At 37.0% G+C, this 21,476-nt stretch overlaps 1 protein-coding gene across 8 annotated transcripts in view; it reads right to left on the bottom strand.

Moving 5' to 3' along the window:
• Nucleotides 1-379: 379 nt before the first annotated feature.
• The window catches only part of SYCP2 (synaptonemal complex protein 2), a 78,935-nt gene continuing 57,838 nt past the window's right edge, over nucleotides 380-21,476 (bottom strand). For 7 of the 8 annotated variants that reach the window (XM_045053416.1, XM_045053420.1, XM_045053419.1 and 4 more), the window contains exons 24-43: nucleotides 20,052-20,179; nucleotides 19,236-19,272; nucleotides 16,885-16,955; nucleotides 16,736-16,793; nucleotides 16,191-16,246; nucleotides 15,701-15,758; nucleotides 14,393-14,561; nucleotides 12,416-12,453; nucleotides 11,758-11,928; nucleotides 10,165-10,360; nucleotides 8,792-9,003; nucleotides 5,253-5,343; nucleotides 4,838-4,990; nucleotides 4,176-4,303; nucleotides 3,066-3,160; nucleotides 2,889-2,988; nucleotides 2,388-2,446; nucleotides 2,204-2,282; nucleotides 2,059-2,115; nucleotides 380-1,213 (exon numbers count right to left, since the gene is read on the bottom strand). In XM_045053416.1, the coding sequence (XP_044909351.1) occupies nucleotides 1,136-1,213; nucleotides 2,059-2,115; nucleotides 2,204-2,282; nucleotides 2,388-2,446; nucleotides 2,889-2,988; nucleotides 3,066-3,160; nucleotides 4,176-4,303; nucleotides 4,838-4,990; nucleotides 5,253-5,343; nucleotides 8,792-9,003; nucleotides 10,165-10,360; nucleotides 11,758-11,928; nucleotides 12,416-12,453; nucleotides 14,393-14,561; nucleotides 15,701-15,758; nucleotides 16,191-16,246; nucleotides 16,736-16,793; nucleotides 16,885-16,955; nucleotides 19,236-19,272; nucleotides 20,052-20,179 (2,034 nt within the window). In that variant the 3' untranslated portion in view covers nucleotides 380-1,135. The remainder of the gene's footprint in view (nucleotides 1,214-2,058; nucleotides 2,116-2,203; nucleotides 2,283-2,387; nucleotides 2,447-2,888; nucleotides 2,989-3,065; nucleotides 3,161-4,175; nucleotides 4,304-4,837; nucleotides 4,991-5,252; nucleotides 5,344-8,791; nucleotides 9,004-10,164; nucleotides 10,361-11,757; nucleotides 11,929-12,415; nucleotides 12,454-14,392; nucleotides 14,562-15,700; nucleotides 15,759-16,190; nucleotides 16,247-16,735; nucleotides 16,794-16,884; nucleotides 16,956-19,235; nucleotides 19,273-20,051; nucleotides 20,180-21,476) is intronic. The other variant, XM_045053422.1, reaches the window with a different exon arrangement.

Genomic DNA, 21,476 nt, shown 5'->3' with positions numbered 1-21,476 from the left:
GAGTGTGGCCGCAGAGGAGGTGCGCAGGGAGGTGGGTCATCATGCGAGCAGCTCTCATGTCTCGCAGGGAAACACGGAGTTGCAATTCCTCCGAGTATTATTTACTGTTAGACAGCTGTCGCTGTCTCGTGCCATAAAATGCCGGCTACCCTATCAGTAATGGAATAAAGCTCAGACGGAAAGGGTTTTCCTCTGCTTGTCCAGACTGAGAAAAGCCACTTCTATCATGCTACTTCAATGCTGGTAGTAGTAAAATTCTCTGTTACCATTAAAATAGTGAGTGAGGCTGCTTAATTTCATACTCCAGATGTCTGATTGTACGAGGATGTTTTGTTTGATCTGATGTTCGTAAAATGGGGAAATGATTCACAACATTTTATTTATAATCCTTATCCAAGTGGCACAGCATTTATTTCAACTTTAATATATTAAGTGTATTTTTATATTCTAGTAAAATATTACAGTGAATAGAAGCTTAAAAAGCACTTGTCAAAAGAGCATGCTTAGGAGTTAAGGTATCTACCTGGAATTAAAATATTTAGAAAATACAGGAACTCTTATAGGCTGTTTAATGCCTTCTAATACAGGTGCCATAACTGAATAAATACACTCTCCAGCAGTGGGTCAGAAGTACCGACTCTCACTCCGGTAAGCATCTGAAATCAGAGGCTTCTCCCCCTTCTCAGCAGGGCCAAGTTTTTACTGCATGTAGTATACTCCGAACTAGTAATACCTTATATTTAGTCCAAACTGTATTCATTTAAAAGTACATTTTATATGGTAAGTTTTAGTTTATTAAAGAAACTAGTTTTGGGAGTATAGTTAACTCAGTAAGATTTGTCCAACATAAATAGTCCTACAGAAACAAGCAACATTCCTTTCACTATTTGGTTTTCCCAAAATTTTTCCCTAAAAAAAGAACAGTACTATACAGACAAAGGTCTTTTGAGGCTGGAGTCATGTTATAGTGTTTCTTTCTCATCCATAAGACAACAATTTCTTTGGATTTGGAGGCTCCTGCAAAAGTACTCTTGTCTGGGTGACGTCTGTTTTTCTCTCGGTAGAGCTACTGTGGGATTTCCTGGTATACACAAAAAGGGGTAAGTGGCTACAACTAATCGCTAACACCCAGACATCACACATGAACGTTTCTTTCATGAGCCATGAATAATGACATCAGTCCTCTGCGTACGTTGAGAAGCTCCTCTTCTTGCTATAGCCGGTGGGGGGAAAAAATCACACTTAGATTTTAAATGATCACTATAAAACCATCAAACGGAAAGAAAAAAGCTAGCTGTTATTAGGGATTCTTTTCAAAACCACCCCTTTCCTAAAGGTATTTTGTATCAGCGCTCATTCTATCTAGCCCCCCAGGATCTATTCCTAGGTGTCTCCGGAGTTCAGGGCTCAACACGGATATTCTAGGCGCTCAGTGCAGAGATCCGGTCTTTCAAAGCCCAAATTGCTGTTGACATTTCTTTCTAGACTGCTCCCCTCCAAACCGTCTTCGCCACAACAGTCGGCTGAGGTTCTATTAAGGGAGCAAGTACACCAGTGCTCTGTGTACAGGAAGTCTTCAAGTCTACATGGAAAATGTCTGCCATCGTTGAGAGCAGTGCCTTTGGACCCCTCCCCTCCCCGCCAAGGGTCTTTGCCCCCAGAATGCAGCTGCTGGGCTACTAGACCTTTGGATCAAAGTCCACTACTTTCATCCTGCAATCTAAGTTAATGGAGTCCTGCTGTCCAAGCAGACAGCGATTCTGGTAGCTCTGTCCTGGCACACCTTCTTCAGAAGGCACAGGCCTGCTGCCGGGTACAGAACAAAGAAGTTACTTTTAGCTCATGTAAACATTTCCAAACTGATACTCCCTTAGGAGGGACTCATTTAAGTCACCTCCATTAATATCGTACTCTAGACTTGCTCCCATTATTCCAGTTTAAAGAACTAAACCCACTGGGCTGAAAGCCTCTCTCCATCCCCACAGGAGAAAAGGCTGTGGAAGAAGTCACCGCTACAGGAGACGGAAGCACGTGAACCCCAGGGGGCAGCCGACCCACCGTGTCCTTCAGAAGCTGTTCCTGCAGCACCTTCATGTCCTCCTTCATCGAGCACATCTGTAAAGCAGTATTGCATCCATGACGTTTACCGTCAGATTTTCACAGCGAAACTGTATCGATTATAGGAGTGTAAAAAAGCTTGTACCTCAGATGTAAAAACAGCATCTTCGTAATCAGTGTTGTAGAAGACATTTTTGTCCAGTGACGCTTTCAAGTGGTGAAGCCTAGCAGAGGAAGTCACTTTTGAATTGCTAGAATATTGCAATTACGTTTATATTTAAAAATTGAAAGTGTATATAGGTCATAGTCATTAAGAATGCCACACCAACCTCTGCAGCTCACTTTTTTGATAGGCACTGTACTTCTGAAATATCTTCTCTCCCAATTCCTACATTTAAAAATACAAAAAATAAAACTTACAGAATTCCTATGTTCCTATTCCTAGTTTAAGTAAACTTGGCTAGATGCTCAGCATATTCTAGACGTCATACACTGTCTCAGGGTTTTCCCCATATTATCAAACGTACTCATCATAAGCTTCAGTCTATAAGTGTGTGTATATGAAACCTAAAACTATTGTTTTTAATGTTTAATGTTTATTTTTTGAGAGAGAGAGAGAGTGTGAATGGGAGACACAGAATCCGAAGCAGGCCTGCACAGAGCCCGGTGCGGGGCCCGAACTCATGCTCCATGAGATCATGACCTGAGCCAAAGTCAGACGCTTCACTGACTGAGCCACCCAGGTACCCCTAAAACAATTTTCTAAAGAACAAAATTAACAGAAGTTTTCCTGAGTGTGGCTCTTTAAAAAAATTCTTAAAAGCACAAACCACAAATTCCTTCTCCAAATCTTTTAAAGACTGTGAATCTTTTTCAAAATTCTCCAGCTCCTCTATGATGATGAATTGGAATTTATCGAGTTTTTTGATCCTATTAAGGAAACAAAATGAAAAAAAATTTTAAACTATAGCATTCAGAAGACTGCAAAAAAGGCTTTTAGTACAGACCTGTACTCCTGAATCTGATGGTTCATGTTGGTCAGATGTTGTTGAGCTGTTTTCCAAGACTGCTTTGCAAAATAATCCATCATTTTTTGGCGGATCTGAAAAACACATTTTTAACTTGAAAACTCTTCACAAAATAATAATTTAACCAAGACTGTTAATAACAAAGGCTTTACCATGCAAATGACTAAGAAAAACTCAGAAGTGAAAAGTGAAAAACTTGGTGATTTAAACTGAAGTGTTAATAAAAAAGCTCAGTCAGGGCAGTGTCTGGTTCCATCAAGAAAATTCTAAGGATTGAATTGATCATTGTTTCCATAAGGACACCACACTCTATTTATAAAAATGCTAGTGATTATAATTCTCTTCAGGAACAAAGCCCAAATTCACACTCAGAATGACTGTCTTCCACAAAAACATATATTTGCTTGATCTAGCCAGATGCAGAACAGAACAGATACACATAAATCAGGGCGGCTTCTCTGTTTATAGGTTGTCCTTTGATAATTAAAATATACAGAATCTTAGACGGAGGAAAAAGACAAGAGAGGGGCTGACGATAAAAGGTGTTTTCCACACGGGTTAACAGGAGGCGAAGACAAGTACTCCCAGCACAGGCATGTGAGATAAAGAGGTAGGTGGAGAAAACAAGAGTTAATTGTTTCAGAAAGTCTTCTGCAAACATCACCTCGCTGGAGCCTCAGTGGCTAAGGCTCCGCGAGCAGCGACCTGGTAAAGCAGCGCAAGAGGATTCCTCTGGCTTCCTCCTCGACTGCAGCAACCTTGCCAGCCGTCATCGCCGCGCAATGAAAACATGAGGCACGGAAAGAAAAGTGTTCAGACCGAAAGAAAAAGCACGGAAGGGTCAAAATGGTAAACTGAAAAGGAAAATAAAGAATCTGGGCAAAGAAAGACTATGGAAAATGCACAGACTTGAGAAGAGAAACCAGGCTTAGAAGACAAATCACTCCGATTCTCACCGGTCCGTGAGGAAAAGCGAGTTCCTAAACGGGCGTGTTGTTGCCAAAGGATCAAACGAGCTGCTAGTCTAGTAGACAGGTGGCATATTATTTTATTGGGTATAAAATTGTCATTTAAAGAATGGTAACTTACATGAAATTTCCTCCTAAATTCTGTATTGAGCTTCTCACACATCATCCCCACACCTGAAATTTCACTTTCCCAGCTCTCCGCAGGAAGAGACAAGTCATTTGTTGATAACGGAGATATACTTTCAGATACTAAAAAATGGAGACAATCAGCTGAAGATATGCATTATTACAAATTTAGCCTTACTTGTCATGAGGCTGAGGACAAAAATCTTATTTTCAGATTCTATGTGTGATCTAATAATATGACATAAAAGGTAGTTAAAAATATTTTCATTTCTAAAAAATCCTCTTGGCATGGGTATTGAGGCAAAAATGTTAACAGTGAAATGGAATGTTTTTTGGAATGGTTATTTTTTTAACTATTTCCATGTTAATAACAAATATTTAGTGACATACCAATATATCTGTAAATTTACATTCTAGTAAAACGTGGTCATCAGTAATAGAATTATAAAGAAGATTTAGGGCACAAAGACCCTTACTATATTATTCACATAAAGTGAACTTGGTGATAGGTGATAGAGCATCATCCTTATGAGACTTATCCAAAGTTCTCTTTACAAAGGGGATTGTGTGTGTGTGTGTGTGTGTGTATCATTTAAGATCTCAAAAACTATCTTCTACAATTAATTGCATTTTGACACAGGCATTTGATCTACCTACCTTTATAAGTGTGATTATCTGTGTCTTCAGTTCTCGATAGTTTTTTGGGAAGCAAGTATACTCTCCCTTCCTCCTCCTCTTCTACTACATCAGCATTACTTAGATTATCTTCTTCTATGTACATTCGTTTGCGACTAAAATGCTGTGTGGGGCCTTAGGAACAGTTAAAAAACAATAGCGCTACAATCTTGATCAAAAATAAACTAATAATTTTCTTGCTTTTATTAAAAAAGCCTTTCAGTTATTTATTTGCATTGTTTTAGGCAGCTGTACATTAAATTCTCTCCAGCTTATTTTCAATTTGACATTAGCTATATTGAATAAATGGTATGACTTAAAATGTAATTCCTTTAGAAAGTGAGATTGCATAGTAGTTCAACAATATTGTTTTTAAAGCAATGCTGTGACTACAAACCTGATACATGAGTAGAGTCACAAGGAATGTCGCACCGTATTTGCTCTCTTCCTTCACTAGACATAGATAGTGGAGATGTGGAATGATTTCCCTAAAACAGGTATTAGAAATTGGGGGAAAAAATTCTGTAAGTCCTCTTGGCTTCACCTTTGATCATCCTTCTCAAACCCTAAAGCAAGTCAATTTGCAAACATCCATTCTTTTTTCAGATACTTTTGTTTAGGTCCCTTCCCAGCCCTCCTCCGCCAAGCTGTAAAATTTTGCATTTACTGTTCTGTGTCTTACAGATTATTAAAAATATTTTGGTTGATGGGCTATGGACTGCGGTAGTGGCACGAAGTTCAACCGATTCCTAAATAATCGTGAAACCAGAAAGTCCCCATTACAAATACATGTCAGTGGCTCAGCAACTATATCTTCACTATTTGAGAACTTACAACTTCTCATCTCAAAAATTTCAACTTTTTTCCATGAGCTGCATACTTTAAACATCAGATTTTCAAGTAATAACCGTTGAAAAATATTAAAATATATTGATTATTTAGGGCCAGTAGTCTGATTCTTATAAGAACCATCTTAGTTTAAGTCTGATGGCTATAGTGTCCTTCAAACCTCTATTGCTCCTGTATGTGATCTTCTTTGTTACGTGCAAGTTCAACTTTGATATACTGTTTTTTCCCAAACTGTGTTTCCATCTGAATAGCTGGTGGAAAATTATGTGTTTCTTATGTAAGCACCACGGAACTTATTATTTTTTCTATGCACAACAGTATTATAAATTGGAGTATGCCTGGGCTATGAATGAACAAGACCTACAGAAACCCAAAGGAAATTAGAAAATTATTTAAGGCCCAAAACAAAACCACAACAATATTCAACCAAAACTACTTATGTTTCGAGGGAATAATTCATTTGCTGCTAAAACTCGACACCCATTTATAACAAAAAGGGAAAAAGTCCTTGGACAACTACATTAATTTGATAAGTATCTACCAAAAACGATGGGTGTGTCTGCTAGTATGGCATTTATTTAACATTTCCCTAAAGGTCACAGTCACCTTAACAATAAAAAACTTAAGTGTAAGGACAGGAATGGGAAATGCACAAGTTATCATGAGTAACTGTCTATATCCAGAATCCAAGAGAACCTAGGCAGGGAATTATGACAAAATTAGTGAAGGTAGGTGGAGATATAAAAATCCATAGTGTTTCTATACAAAGCAAAAACATTAAAAACCCAGAAAAAAATTTTAAGGTTTTTTTTTAGTATAGCAAAAAGAAAATCCATAAAATACAGGAATTAATTTTCTTTGTGGAAGATTTGGCATCATTTTTTGGCAATAACACCAAAATGTAGAAAGAAAAATATATGGGTGAGAAAGCACCCAGTATCAATACTAGGAAATGGCATTCTTCCCTCAAACAAAGTAATTCCAAAATTTACATGGATGATTCAAGGGCCAGGAAGATTTTAAGTAAAAGAATGAGAGGGGCGGGGTTGGTGAAACAGCCTGCGAGTGTTAAAGTCTATACCAACGACAGCAATGGGGCATTAGCACGGAGACAGACTGGCCAGTCACACGGAACACTGCCCAGCAGTTGGCCCTCCAGGTTGCCTAGGCTGTGCCCAGATTAGCATTACGAACGATGGACAAAGGAGGGCACTTCATGTATGATGCTGCACTAATGCCCGAAAAAGACTGAAAACCTACAAGTTAAAACTAAGATTTTTACAAGAAAGGAAAATATGACCATAGCTGAGGGATTTCTTGATCACAGAAAGACTCTGGTAAATTCCATTATAACAAGTTTTGCCATATGGAAATTTTTCATTTAAGTGAAATTATAGCTACTGGAAAAAGAATGTTTGCACTGCACATACATAAGCAATTTAGAATATCTAGACTATTTTAAGAACTACAAGTTTATAAAAAAAAAGTCAAACAATTAAAAATTAGCAAAAAAAGGCAATTCACAAAATGGCCAAAAACATGAAGTACTCACTGACGTTTTTAATCGGTAAAATGCAAATCAAAGTTATACACTACACATCAGATTGGTGATCACAAACAGAACATCTGGTAACAGTTAAAACCGTAGAGAAAACTGCCACTATCACAGAAGCTGACAGAACTAATTTATATAGCAAATTTCTAATATCTCAGAGTCAACAGTAAACGGGAAACAAATGGCCAATAAACATGTAACAATTAAAATTCCGACTAGCACAGCGTAGCCTGAAAGCAAAGTGGGCAGGGAATCCCCTACGTTTTGAGATTTGCAAGACGGGAGGGACACTGGAGGGACTAAAGGATTCAGGGACACGAAGGATGGTACGGCAAAGGACCGTGGGATGGTGACCTGGTGGAAAACTGGTGTTCTGCAACTGAGAGCCTTGCAAAGGTGCTTTGGGAGTTACCCACGAGGGGGGCTTAGACCTGTCTGCTTTACATGGCGTAGCTCCACTGTTATTTGTTTGGCACACTGGAGGTTTCATAAGAGATTCGGTTAGAAAAATATGCTCTGTGAAAACTACTAAACAGAACAAAAGGACCTTAAAATCCTGCAGAAATACAAATATTCGGTTCAAAGCGATAGGACAGAAGTTTGGTTTTATCAGAGGTCTCCTATCTGGGCTGTGGGTACACTGAACTCTCGTTAATTCCATGTCCGTATATGGAGGTCAACACACATCAAGAGAATAATGTATCTGGGTACTTACTACGTATCAGGTATCCCGCTTGTACAATCAGACTAATTTTTCACAACCCTACTGTACAGATGAGAAAAGTGAGGTGCAGCGGGCTTCATTAGCCTGGAAAATGTTACACGGCTACAAGGATTTAAGTGCAGTTCTGTCTCACTCAGAACTCTTTCAGCTATACCCACTTATACTATCTTGGCAATCAGTTCTATAACTGTATAGAGAGACCTATAGAGAACTATAAAATTCTCCAAATTAAGCCATCTATACAACCCAAGTCAAAAATGGGATGGCAGTGGGGTGGGTTTTAAACTGGTACCGAAGTATCCACAACTTAAAACTCTTCTCTGTAGGCATAGTATTTTAACCTCACTTTGACCATAATTGATTCCTATCTTTAATGTCTTTTTACAACACTTTGAACATACCTACACGTTAGGAAGAAATGGTACACGTAACAATACACAAGAGAAGAAGAATGAAGAATTTTCCACTGTATCACTAACTCTGTTCATCTTAGTATTCATTCATTCATGAACTATGTGGTTTTGATGCATAGACGAGTGAGCAGTGCCTCTGTCGAAGTGATCATTCCTTGAGAAGAGACACACTGGCTACTTCTCACGCCACCACACCCTTCCTCCTGGACAGCTAATTAGTCTGTCAATCTCACAGAGGCCGTTCTACTTACCAGTACGTTATTCCTGTCCCACAGACCAAACCCAGAACCCTAAGTTAGGTGGACAAGCAATGTGTACTTGATTAAAATTAGAGGGAAATGATTTCCCCACTTCAGATAGATCTGATAAAGGAGGAAAATAGCGTATATTCTTACCAACAAGAAGGATCGTGGAACTGGTGAGCAACGTTCTCGTGCACATACATTTTTGTCACTGTTTTTAGGTGACTTTATTGGACCTCCGACTCTATATTTACTGTTTAAAGATTCAGGTGATGAAGTTTTCAGATAAGGTGATATGGATTTTGTTATACAGTCATAATCCTGAGTAAAATCCTTCTCTGTTATTTTCTCTATACCTATATTGCCTCACAAAACACAGAGGACAGGTATTATCATTGATGTCTGCTTTGGAAATAGTAAGATGAAACTCTAAGACTATAATGATTTATCAAATCCTCATCTTCTTTGTATTTAAAAAGATAAACTTCTAATAAATCAACTTTAATTTATATTAAAATCATTTGATTTGTAAGGCTCAGAAAAATATTAATGGCTCCATTTAAGATGTAACTATAAGAACTTTCAAAAGCTCAAAAAAAATATCTATAGTATGAGCTGCACTGTAATGATCAACCTAAGCATTATCTTGAGTATTTTGACATCATAGCCAGAACTGTTATAAAGTCACAGAATTTTCTGGTTGGAGATGGCTTGGGAAATCATCTTATCTAAATCCTTCATATATAGGTGAGGAAATTCATGGCTGAAATAAGTCTTAGTATAAATGGACTCTTAGTTTTCAGATAAAATCAGGGCATGTGCGTCTGTTACAGTATGCGGTTATCTGAGATGTCAGTGGTCCTGGGCGCTAAGAAAATATTCTAGTAAAGAACAAAATAGCTACTTTGGAGGAAGTATATATTAACTTATGGATACTTGGAAATGCTTTAAAATATCCTTAAAAAGAACAGAAAAAAAGTGCAAACTTATAGTTACTATATTAGAAAAGTGTGTGTGTGTGTGTGTGTGTGTGTGTGTGTGTACCAGAGCTCCAAAGAATATGAATTTTTCTTTGTGAGTTATCCTTCAATAAAAGCAAACCTCAAAAATAATCCACTATGGGTCCACAGAATGACTAGGATATTCCTTGCAGACTTTTTTGTCAATGAAATGTAAAAGAGAAAAAGTAGAAATCCCCATCATTATTTTCACATTAAATATATCTGGGGATTAAAAACCTAAAAGTTGATTTAAGCTTTCACATTACAATTTGTAAATATGCACTAAATATTTTCCATATTGAACCATTTGGTCTTTAACGTCCTCCCGTGAAAAACTTGTGTCGTAGTGACACCGTTCCCATGTCTACTTAGCAAAGACTAAGTTACTAGCACTAACTAGTTCACAAAATGAAGTTTTGACTACCTATAATTTTGAGGCACATATTTAAGATTAATCTTCAAACTCTGTTTTCACAGTTATAATAGAAACTTGTTGAATATTTAAAAGAAAAAAATGATACTCACATCTCATGACTTCTATAGATGATGGGCTCCCAGATAAAGATACAGGAGATAAGCCAAGGCTATTATCTCTTACAGCATCTTTTAGTAGAGATGAATTTTTCCATTCTTTTGATATATCCTTCTGTGATTCGGCAGAGGCTTTCTTCTGTTTCTTTGGCAGCTTTATGGTTTTGCTTCTGGAATGGATATTTTCCTCCTAATTGTATTGATAAGTTTTAAATTATACTTGAATACAAGAAATTTATACTTGGGACACATAAAACAAATTATGCTGAAATATTAAATATCTTCTATTACTATACACGAGCACAACAGGGGCTTCAACATGGGTGCTGAAGGACTTTCTGCGTGTAGAAGGCATATGACAAATTCATAGGAAAATATACATGGACTATAATATCCTAAGAAATGCAAATAAAGCACTGTAAGGAGGTTATATCCAGTTTAGGGAAACTAGAAACAGTTCCTGGATTTCATGGTACTTGACGTGCTCGGGAGGTATAGAGAAGATGGTGAGGGGAGACCCCCCCCAACAGGGTGCAGGGACTGGAGCCGCACAGTCTCGTGTGGGAGTCCCAGGTTAGCCCATCTGGCTGTTTCAGCTCTGGGCATACACCGGAGAGCAGGGGAAATGAGCTTGCAAAGGTATTCTGCTGCACTGACCACATAGAGACTGTCAGCGTTTTTCTTTGAAGAGGGAGATGATGACAGGGAGCTTGGGAAGACTCATCTGACTATATGGAGAGTAAATTAAAGTAAGAAGTGATAGAAAATGCAGACGTGAGTTATGAAGTCCTTAAAGTCTTCCAAGTAAAGAATAACAAGGTTACAAACAAAGGGAGGTACGACTTTAATTATGTGCAATCAGTCAGAACAGTGTAATGATCAGACCTACCTTTAGTGCCAGACTCTTTGGGTTCAAACCTTTGTTTTACCACCTCCTAGCTGTGTGACCTTGGGCAAGTTCCTTCATCTCTCTGAGCCTCAATTTCTCATTTGTAAAATGAGATGTCAATAATAGTACTAGTCACCTATGGTACTTAAGAGATTTTAAGAAGTTAAATCTATAAAGTACTTAGAATAGCACCTGGCAAACTATAAGCACTATTTTTCTTTCTTTTTTTCTTTTTTCACTTTGTTAAAAAAGCTTTCAAGCACAGATGGCTGGGGATATGTCTGTAACATTAAGAGACAGAAAGAAGTCAAGGATAGACACAGGTGGGCAGTGTGTGGGAAGAACCTCAGATCTAGTATTTTTGCTTCCATTCAAGAGAAAGAGTCACAGCTTTCCAACAGTCTGCACTTTTTTGAAGTATAATTTGGAAAAATTCAAGCCCTTTTCTAATTCAAAAATGTTATCTTAAAGTTCTAATTTTACTAGAGTCAAACATCTGTTTTGTAACACTAATGCCAACTTATCACACATTTTAACATATTGCCTAAAGATCAATTTTTAGCATATAACATTTCTCATATAGAAGGTTCAATCTAAAAATGTGACAAATTCGACATTTTTGTAAAAATATATTCTCTATTTAGTATTTTAACAGGCTTTTTAGAAATTTTTAATCTGAATTATATCTATTTACTTACCTTTTCTAGCAATTTCTCTTTAAATGAATGTGAAAATTCTTGTTCACTCTCTGATTCTGAATTTGAGAGATCTTTGTAATTTTTTTTGGTTTTTGCCGCTCTTCGTGGAAGTCTGGTTCTCCCATCTGGAACGGTCTCCTCTACCTTTTTGGTGGTGTTTTTGTTGGGTGTCTTTAGGAGAAAAATTTTTGAATTAGTAGGTCAATATGTGAGATGTAAGAAATACAAGCTATTTGCTATAAACTTGGCCTTGTGAAAATACATAAAATATTTGTATTTTATAAAATTCCTGATTAATATTTTAAAAATACTGGATTTTATCCTTCCGTCCAAATAACTTCCCCATCACCTTTTTTATTCCTATCACTAAAGCTCTGCGGGGCCTGGTATATATATTACCTAACTTACATAAAAAAGAGAAAGAGAGGAAAAAAGAGAAACAGCTATAGGTATTATAATCACAAAATAAAATAGACCTAAAACAGGCCAACATGATTCAAAAAGGCAGAAAGTAAGAGTATGCATGCAAAGGCTAGAACAATTATGGAGAAACAAGTAACAACAAGGATAAAATTATAACATGAAAAATGAGGTTTTTTACATGCTAGGAGAAAAATAATTTTCAAGGGATGTTTGAACACCAACTTCTTGGTTTTACCATTTTAGATCTTGGTTGTCCCCTTTCCAACGATGGTCCTGCAATGCAAGAAAATAGTTACATTTTTCAAATAGATTAGAACTGGTATTAAAATTTATTAGAATATTTCTGCATAGAAGTTAAAATCATAACAAGAATACATATTTAAATTCATTCAAAAATTTGAATTTCGAGATGATTTGAGGCTAAACTGACATCGATAACTTTGTAGTGTTTGGTAGGTTATAAATGACCAATTTCTTTTCTCCTTTACACTATGAAACTTCTTCAACATGCGTGAGAATAGGGAATGTAAGTTATAAAGTGAACACCTATGCATCTATCAATTTAAAAGCTAGATTATGAATAATGATGTTATCTATTTATGTGTACTCTCTCTGAGGCTCAATATCCCCTCTGCCAAAAGGGAGTATTTTCATTATCCTGAATTGTTTCTCATTCATTTGGTCTTAAAAAAAATAAAGTTTTACTTCACAGATATGTATCCCTAAACAATATAATGAACTTTATAAAAGAGTATCCTCTCCTATGTAATATTCTACAGTGTGCTTTATTTTTCGCCCCTCATTGTTTCTAAGATTCATCCATATTTCCTGAGAGTAGCTTTAGTCCCTATTCCTTTTTTTGCCTTTCAGGCACAATCAACTTTCTGAATATTCTCTGAAGCCTAAGAAATGGGACTATCCAAGCCAAGGAAGCAATGAAGTTCTGGGAGAAAGGTCTTCCAATCCTGGCGATAGGCCAGTCCCTACATATGACTTGCAGACATGCAGCCGTTTAAACAAAACCATTCACTCAGAAGTCCAATTTTAAAACTCTGTACTGATTACAGTATTCTAACCTTGAATGTCTCAAGATGTTACAAATGAGTATAAACTCCCTGAGAGCATGTGACTTTTATCAGCTCCTGGCTGATACCACGCCGCTGCCCAGAGCAGGTGCAGTGCATCTTTCGGCCTCCTCTCACAGGTCCTGTCTGGGCTCTGGCCGCTCCCCCCGCCCCCCGCCCCCACTGCACTCCCCGCACCAGCACATGCTGCTGTCTCAGACTTCTCTCTCTGTCTCTCAATCTCTCTCTCTCTCTCTCTCTCTCTCTCGTATTAAGATGATTCTGCTGCTTCTCGTCTTGGCGGAGATGACAGGCCTCGTCTCTTTTCAAGATTCAGCCTCATTCACCAATACGTGCCAAGCTTCATTTCCAGGTTTTTGTTTTTACTTCTGTTTACGCCGTCATGCACCCCACCCCCCACATACACAGAGGCTACTATTGGTTATATTTATCCTGACATAAAGTAAAGGCTGGTTCTCTTAAATATCAACTTAAAAGGTCTTATTTTAAAAATGGAATATATAAAATCTCTGTGTTTTCATAAACAAGCTAGGAAAACGGTCCATAGTCTAGCCAAAAACCCATACCTCAAACTCTTATCCAACTGCTTTAAGAGATTCACTAGACAAAGCAAAAGCCATATGCTGGGAAGACATTCTGTGGAAGATTTAGGCAAAAATATTTCTGCAAGAAAATGGTTTTCCTTATAATATGTTTTTATATGCATTCCTAAAAAGTACATGTGTTAGCTGTGACAGGAAATGGCATGTACAAGATTTGATTTTTGCTTAGAGTGTTGGGTTCATGAGTATTTAATAACACACTATCCACAATGGCTAAACAATTGTATAACAGCAGGCCACGAGTGGACAAATGGTGAAGAGTATGCATGAACCAAAGAATATGACAATCATATTTTCTGTCTTTAAGATTCCAGTAAAAAAAAATAATTTCTACACAACCATATTACTAAAAATAAAACAAAAAACAAAACCACTGTAGTGTCGTGGTGTATTTACTCTTCTATTCATAAGACTACATAGTTATCAACACTAACAACGTACAAATATACTTGTCAGCCAACAAAGCATTTTAAGTAGTTGACATGGTAAAATCATTTCCAATATTTCTCTGAAGTCATTTCTTACTTGATTTGCCACTTTTCTGTTTCTTCACATTTTTATTTCTGCTATAGTCTATCAGCTGTGGTTTTGATTTTGGTTCCTTCAGCCAGCTAACATCGGTCTTGCTGTCATCACATCTGTATTCTGTGTCAGTATCACTAAAGAGATTTTTCTTTTTATGATTTGCTACAATCTATTAAAAAAAAAAGAATCCATATAATAGATGAAGAAACGTGTCTCATTATATACCATTAAAGGTAAGTTAAGCTAGGGGCGCCTGGGTGGCTCAGTTGGATCAGCATCCAACTTTGGCTCAGTTCATGATCTCACAGTTCGTGGACTTGAACCCCGCATTAGGCTCTGTGCTGACAGCTCAGAGCCTGGGGCCTGCTTCGGATTCTGTGTCTCTTTCTCTCTCGGCCCCTCACCCACCTGTGCTTGTCTGTCTTTCAAAAATAAATAAATGTAGGGGCACCTGGGTGGCTCAGTCGGTTAAGTGTCTGACTTTGGCTCAGGTCATGATCTCACGATCTGTGAGTTCAAGCCCCGCGTCGGGTTCTGTGCTGACAGCTCAGAGCCTGGAGCCCGTTTCAGATTCTGTGTCTCCCTCTCTCTCTCTGCCCTTCCCCTGTTCATGCTCTGTCTCTCTGTCTCAAAAATAAATAAACGTTAAAAAAAATAAAAATAAAAAATAAAGAAATGTAAAAAAATTTTTTTTTAAGTTAAGCTAAAAAACAAAAAAAACCAGAAACAACCCAAGCAACAGAAAAACTAACTTAATTTTTTAGCATACTAATGTACCTGGCATTAAGAACACATATCCAGACAAACAAATCACCCAGAAACCCAGATCAGAGATTGAGATTCCTATTTTGTTGTTGTTTGAAAGTTAAAACAGCTTACTTCCACACAGACACGAGCTGATGCCATCAAAGAAAGTAACTAAAGCTATCATATCTTCTGTTAGTAGATGACTTACAAATAGCTCTGAGACCATAACAGAGTCATAGTGGTCATATGAACAGTCTAATAGAGGGGGAAAAACCCAAATATTTTTGTTTTCTAGATCTGTGATCATCTCTGGCACAGGAAATTTTTGTTTAAGTATTTATCTTGAGAGAGAGGGTGTGCATACGCGGGGGGAGGAGTAGAGAGAGAATCCCAAGCAGGCTCTGTGCTGTCAGCGCGCAGAGCTTGATCTCAAACCGTGAGATCACGACCTGAGCCAAAACGAAGAGCTGGACACTCAACCGACTGAGCCACCCAGGTGCCCCAGAAAATTATTTTTTAAAATAAAGTTCTTAACGGACACATTAGGATATTGTAACTTACTTTTTTATCTTTTGTTTTGAGAGAAGATTCAAGTTCATCATGATTCCTCAAACCTATCCTTAAACAAAAAGATGCATTAATTTTAATTTAATTACTTTTTCCTTAAGGTAACATGCACCGTACAGCTAGACATGGGTCTTCAGCCCTACTCTTTCACTAGCTCACTGTATAATTCTGGCCAAGTCGCTCATCCTCTCTGACCTCGGTTCATTATAAAAATAACAAGGTTGGATGAAGGACTGAGTCCCTCCAGCTTCATCATCGGACATGCACAGCTAACATGACAAGTGCAGAGGACGCACATGTCAGTTTCAGGAGTAAAGGCCGAAGTGTCAGGAACGTCAGGGGGCAGTCCCACCAACAACGTTCCCCATCCTTCTTCTCAGTATGGTAGAGCCTCTCACACAAACTGGGAGGACATACTGAAGAAAAAGAACAGCTGAGAAACTTATTTTACTCTGATCCATCCGATTATAATAAAAACACCTACAATTTTATTGAATTATCCACACAGGCTTCTGTAGCTGCAGCTTGAAATTCCTGGATCTAGATTGTGAATAAACATTAAAAATTTTTTCTTAGTGTCAAAATAAGGTAAACATACGTTTTAAAAAATAAACATAAAAATTCTAGTTTCTATCACTTCCTATCGTAAGACGCATCAATTAAATTAAGCTTACTAAAATACTTTTATATATAAAAAGTTAATACTATAAAATATATTAAAAACAAAATAAGTAAGAGCGATGGTTTTAAAATGTCTTGTATCAAGAAGCAAAGTGATGTTCTTGAAGTAGTAGGGTGAGTCCCCACTCCCATGTCCTAATTACTCATTTTTCTCTACTTCAGTCCAAAAGGTTTTAAAGGAAACCAAATATACCTAAGTTGGTACAAAAGAAGCTTTAAAGTATTTAAACATACTTTAAAACATATCTACAAGAGAATGGAAACCAAAAAACATACACTGTAATAACAATATAGTGAATACAAAATAAATACTGAATAACCAATACAAAATACTGATTTCTAGCTTACTCCAAGTTTTATAATAGGCTCATCAGCGCCATTCAAGTTAAAATTGTAAACATCATTCCTGTAAAAATGAAGAGAAATATTAACTTCATTATATAATAAATATTCTTCGTATATGAAGAAAACTGCAAGATCTATGAAAAATTACTTACAGTGGGCATTCAGAAGTAACATTAACAAAAGCAGTCTTCAGTTGCCTATAACTTTTTTTCTGAACTTTTTCCTAAATACAAAAGAAGTTTATATACAACCATTGAAACTTGTACATTAGTATACTTGGCAAACAACATGCGCAATTGTATTTTTCATATATTTTCTACCTGTTTCTACTCCTATTTCCCATCTGTAGCTGTTGCCTTAATGTAAACTGAATAAAAGTATTAAACATCCATACTGTTATAAATTTTGAAGACTTAGGTATTAAATAAGAATATGACTGAAAGTAAATTAAATACAAACATAGAATCCTTACTTTTTAATATGCACTGCCATCACTGTACATAGGTAAATGACCTTTTCACTGGTTTCAAAACAAGCTGAACCTTAGTGATTCCAGAATCACAGAACAAACATGCTTCTTTTTTTTCTAGACTCGTTTGCTTTAAAGTCTTCAACAGAAAAACTTTGGGAGAGACTAAGGTTTATGGAAAATCACTACTAATATCACTAAATGATTGCTTACCGAAAAGAGATGCTCAGAAGTCTAATAAGTTGGAAATATTAAAACAAAACATTCATTTTAGTTGTTAACTATATTCAATTTTATTATGTACTTTGGCTATCTTGTATATAATTATGTGTATTATTCCAGAAAGTTTACCCCTTAATATATTACTCCTCTGATCGCTTATCTGAGTCATCCTTTCCAATATGATTTTTACCAGTGTTTAGATACATCTGTTAAACTCGTCTATTGCATGCTAGCGTGTGTAGATATTACAGAAGACGCAAAGATAAGCCAAGATATCAAAAGAGATACAAAAGTAAGCAGAAGGGTCACACAGGATACAAAGATGATTTAAACAGACACACACTAATAGAAGACACCAGAGAGAAAAAAGAACTGCAAGACTCAGTAAAATATCAAAAAATGGTACAAAGAAATCGGCGTGTAGATTCTGCCCATGTAGGGTTTGCAAGTTTTCAAAAAGAAGGCAGACTCTGAAGCAAGACTCGCAAGGAGAAATCAAGCTCTGATGAGCAGAAAAGAGTGTGAGAGCATCCCGACTCAGTTCGGTTTTTCATAAAGAGGGGAAGGAAAAGAGAATAGGCACTTAGGGAAAACACTTCGGGGAATCTCAAGTTATTATGCTTCAGCTAAAGGAGACATGTCTAGGGAACTAATACTAGGAAATAAAGACAGACTTTTAAAGGGACTAGAGAGACCGCCTAAGTCTGCACTCAGTAAGCAACAGGGACCAGAGAAGTCATCTGAACAGAAGGGCACAGCTGAAGTGTGTGCTTTAAAAAGAGAAAGAGTGGGGCGCCTGGGTGGCTCAGTCGGTTAAGCGGCCGACTTCAGCTCAGGTCATGATCTCTCGGTCTGTGAGTTCGAGCCCCGCGTCGGACTCTGTGCTGACAGCTCAGAGCCTGGAGCCTGTTTCAGATTCTGTGTCTCCCTCTCTCTGACCCTCCCCCGTTCATGCTCTGTCTCTCTCTGTCTCAAAAATAAGTAATAGTTTAAAAAAATTAAAAAAAAAAAAAGAGAGAAAGAGCTGGCACTGAACAGGATGGCGGACTGACAAGAGAAATACTAGAGGCAAAAAAATTACACAAATGCCACTGCAATAATCCAGGGATTAGAAATTAGAACCCAAACTAGGATAAAGGAGCTACATAAGGCGGCAGAGGGTGGTTTAAGAGGAACGTACAGAAGGTGAACCTCAAAACTTGAAATTAAATGGATAGAAAGTAATTGTGAGGAATAATTCAAAGGCAATTGGTATTTTAAGCCTGCATAAATAATTTTTTTTAACAGAGATACAGAGTTAAGAAAGATCTTGTCAGAAGAGATGAGATTAGCTAAGGAAAACAAATGAAAACAAAGATTTATTGAATCACAAGGCAGAAAGTGAAAATATCACACTCACACATGTAAAAGAAACATTTTGGGGGCACCTAGGTGGCTCGGTCAGTTAAGTGTCCAACTCTTGACTGCAGCTCAGGTCATGATCTCACAGTTGGTGAGATCAAGCCCTACACTGGGCTCTGCACTGCCAGTGCAGAGCCCGCTTGGGTTTCTCTCTCTCTGCCCCTTCTCTCTCGGTCTCTCTCTCTCTCTCTCTCAAAAGAAGTAAATAAATAACTTAAGAAAAAGGAACTTTTATTTTGAAAAGCAGAACAGAAAGGACTCTTTTGAGTACTTGTCACTAAACTTGCGGTTGTTTAACCCATTTATCAACATGCTGAAAACATGAACTCCATCCTACTGTGCTTCCATTTTATGTTTACAGTTATCAGAGTTTGGCTATACATTTGGTGTAGTGAAATAAATGAAACCTACCTTACTGAGCTGTAGATCAGATTTGTTTGAAAAACCACTATAAAAAAGATATTGTCAAAATGAAAAAAGCAATCATCAGTGGAATGTTCTTCGTAAAAGCCATGTTATATAAGGTAAAACATTTGGATTGCTAAGTTTACATTCGATACGCTGTAAATAACTGCAGTGTGACAAGACTAGTCTCATAATCCTGCAACCTCCCTCCTCGTAAACAGCAACCATGACTGCTAATTCTAAGATGAACCACGCATGCGGCAAAAGGTGCCAAGCAATTTGAAATGAATGGTTCTGCCGTGAGAGTGTTTCATGCCTTGTAATAAGGCCAGAATTAATTTAGACATGAATTAACCACCTACAACCTATAAAGAAACATTTTTTAATAAGAAAAGACCTAACTTTCAGAAAGACTGCGGACAAAAAATAACATATTTATTATATGAAAGCGACTCAGCTCAGCTCATTTCGATTTCCTATTCCGCTCAAGCAACATATGTACACGTGTTTAGTCTTACTCATTACTAGGCTCAATAAATAAAATCTGAAAATGTCTATAGCCTAAAGACTTATGAAAAGGTATGCTCTATCAATATGGTATTTTGATACTTTATAAAATATAATCACATACTACAATGACTAATTTCAAATTTAGTTCCCTTCCTGTATAATTAAAACAGCTACTATTTACAAAAGTAACTAGGTGTTTTCTACTAGAAAGTTATACTATTTGAACATGTTCAAAACTAATTTTCTTATAACTGTGAAATAATTTAGTTGGATCTGTCAAAAAATATTTATGTCTAAAATTTAAGTACATACCCATCAATCAAAGACTCTTTGAATTTTCTTGTAGACTTTATGTCATCCTTGGGTTTATATCTCTTATTGAGTTGGTTTATCAAGGATTCTGTTGCATCGGTAAATCCTTTCTCTTTTGACTTTTCCCTCTGAAACAATGTATAAGTTACTTTAAGACTCTACCAGTTAACCTTCAAAGGAAAATAAAGGCTGAAAGGAATGTTTAAGAAAAATCTGGTTTTATATATAACTACAAAGAGAAATAAAGCAGGTAAGAAATGATTTAGTAAGTTTGGGCTTTGTTAGGCATTAAATAACACAGGATAAAACTTAACACAGAGAACCATGCAGAGTGCTCTGTAGAGATCAAAAGAAAAGTTCCATCCATGTAAAAATAAATGGAACTAAAATACAACTGTGATAGCATTGCTGAAGGATACAAGGTTAATATACAAAAGTTGACTGCTTTCTTATAAACAAGTGATGAACAACTAGAATTTGAAATTACATTCCGTTTACATTAGTACTCCCCCCAAAATGAAATACTCAAGTATAAATCTAACAAAACACGTATGAGCTCTATATGAGAAAAACTATATGACGAATGAAGAAAATCAAAGACTCTAAATAAATGGAGAGAAACTTCAGGTTCACAGATAGGAAGGTTAATATTGTCAAGATGTCAGTTCTTCCCAACTGGATCTAGAGTTCATGTAATCCCAACAAAAATCCCATAAGTTATTTTGTGGATATCAACAAAATGATTCTACAATGTACACGGAGAAGCAAGAGACCCAGAATAGCCAATATAATGTTGAAGAACAAAGTTGTCAGACTGACACTACCCTACTTTAAGACTTGCTAAAATGATACAACAATCACTATAGTGTGGTATTGATGAAAGAACAAATAGAATAATAGAACAAAACAGAGAGCAAACAGAGAGCCCAGAAATAAGCCCTCATAGTCATCTGACCTTTGACAAAGGAGCAAAGGCAATGCAATGGAGAAAGGACAGTCTTTTCAGCAGACGGCAACGGAATAACTGGACATCCACACATCCACATGCAAAAAAACAAAACAAAACAAAACAAAACAAAACAAAACAAAACAAAAAAGACAACAGCAAAAAAAAACCCAACAAACCAGAATCCAGACAGACCTTACACCTTTCACAAAAATTAACTTAAAAGGGACCACAGGGGCGCCTGGGTGGCTCAGTCAGTTAAGCATCTGACTCTTGATTTTGGCTTAGGTCATCATCTCACAGTTGTGAGATCAAGCCCCACGTGGGGCTCTGCTCTGAGCGTGGTGTCTGCTTGGGATTCTCCGTCTCTCCCTCTGCCTCTCTCTCTCAAACTAAACAAACATTAAAAAAAAAAAAAAAAGGACCATATTATCTAAATGTAAAATGCAAGCTATAAAACTCCTAGAAGGTAACATAGA

Source organism: Felis catus, chromosome A3 (assembly GCF_018350175.1).
Source record: "Felis catus isolate Fca126 chromosome A3, F.catus_Fca126_mat1.0, whole genome shotgun sequence".
NCBI lineage: Eukaryota > Metazoa > Chordata > Mammalia > Carnivora > Felidae > Felis > Felis catus.
Note: the sequence above shows the minus strand (reverse complement) of the source record. Positions and strands in the feature narration are given on the sequence as shown.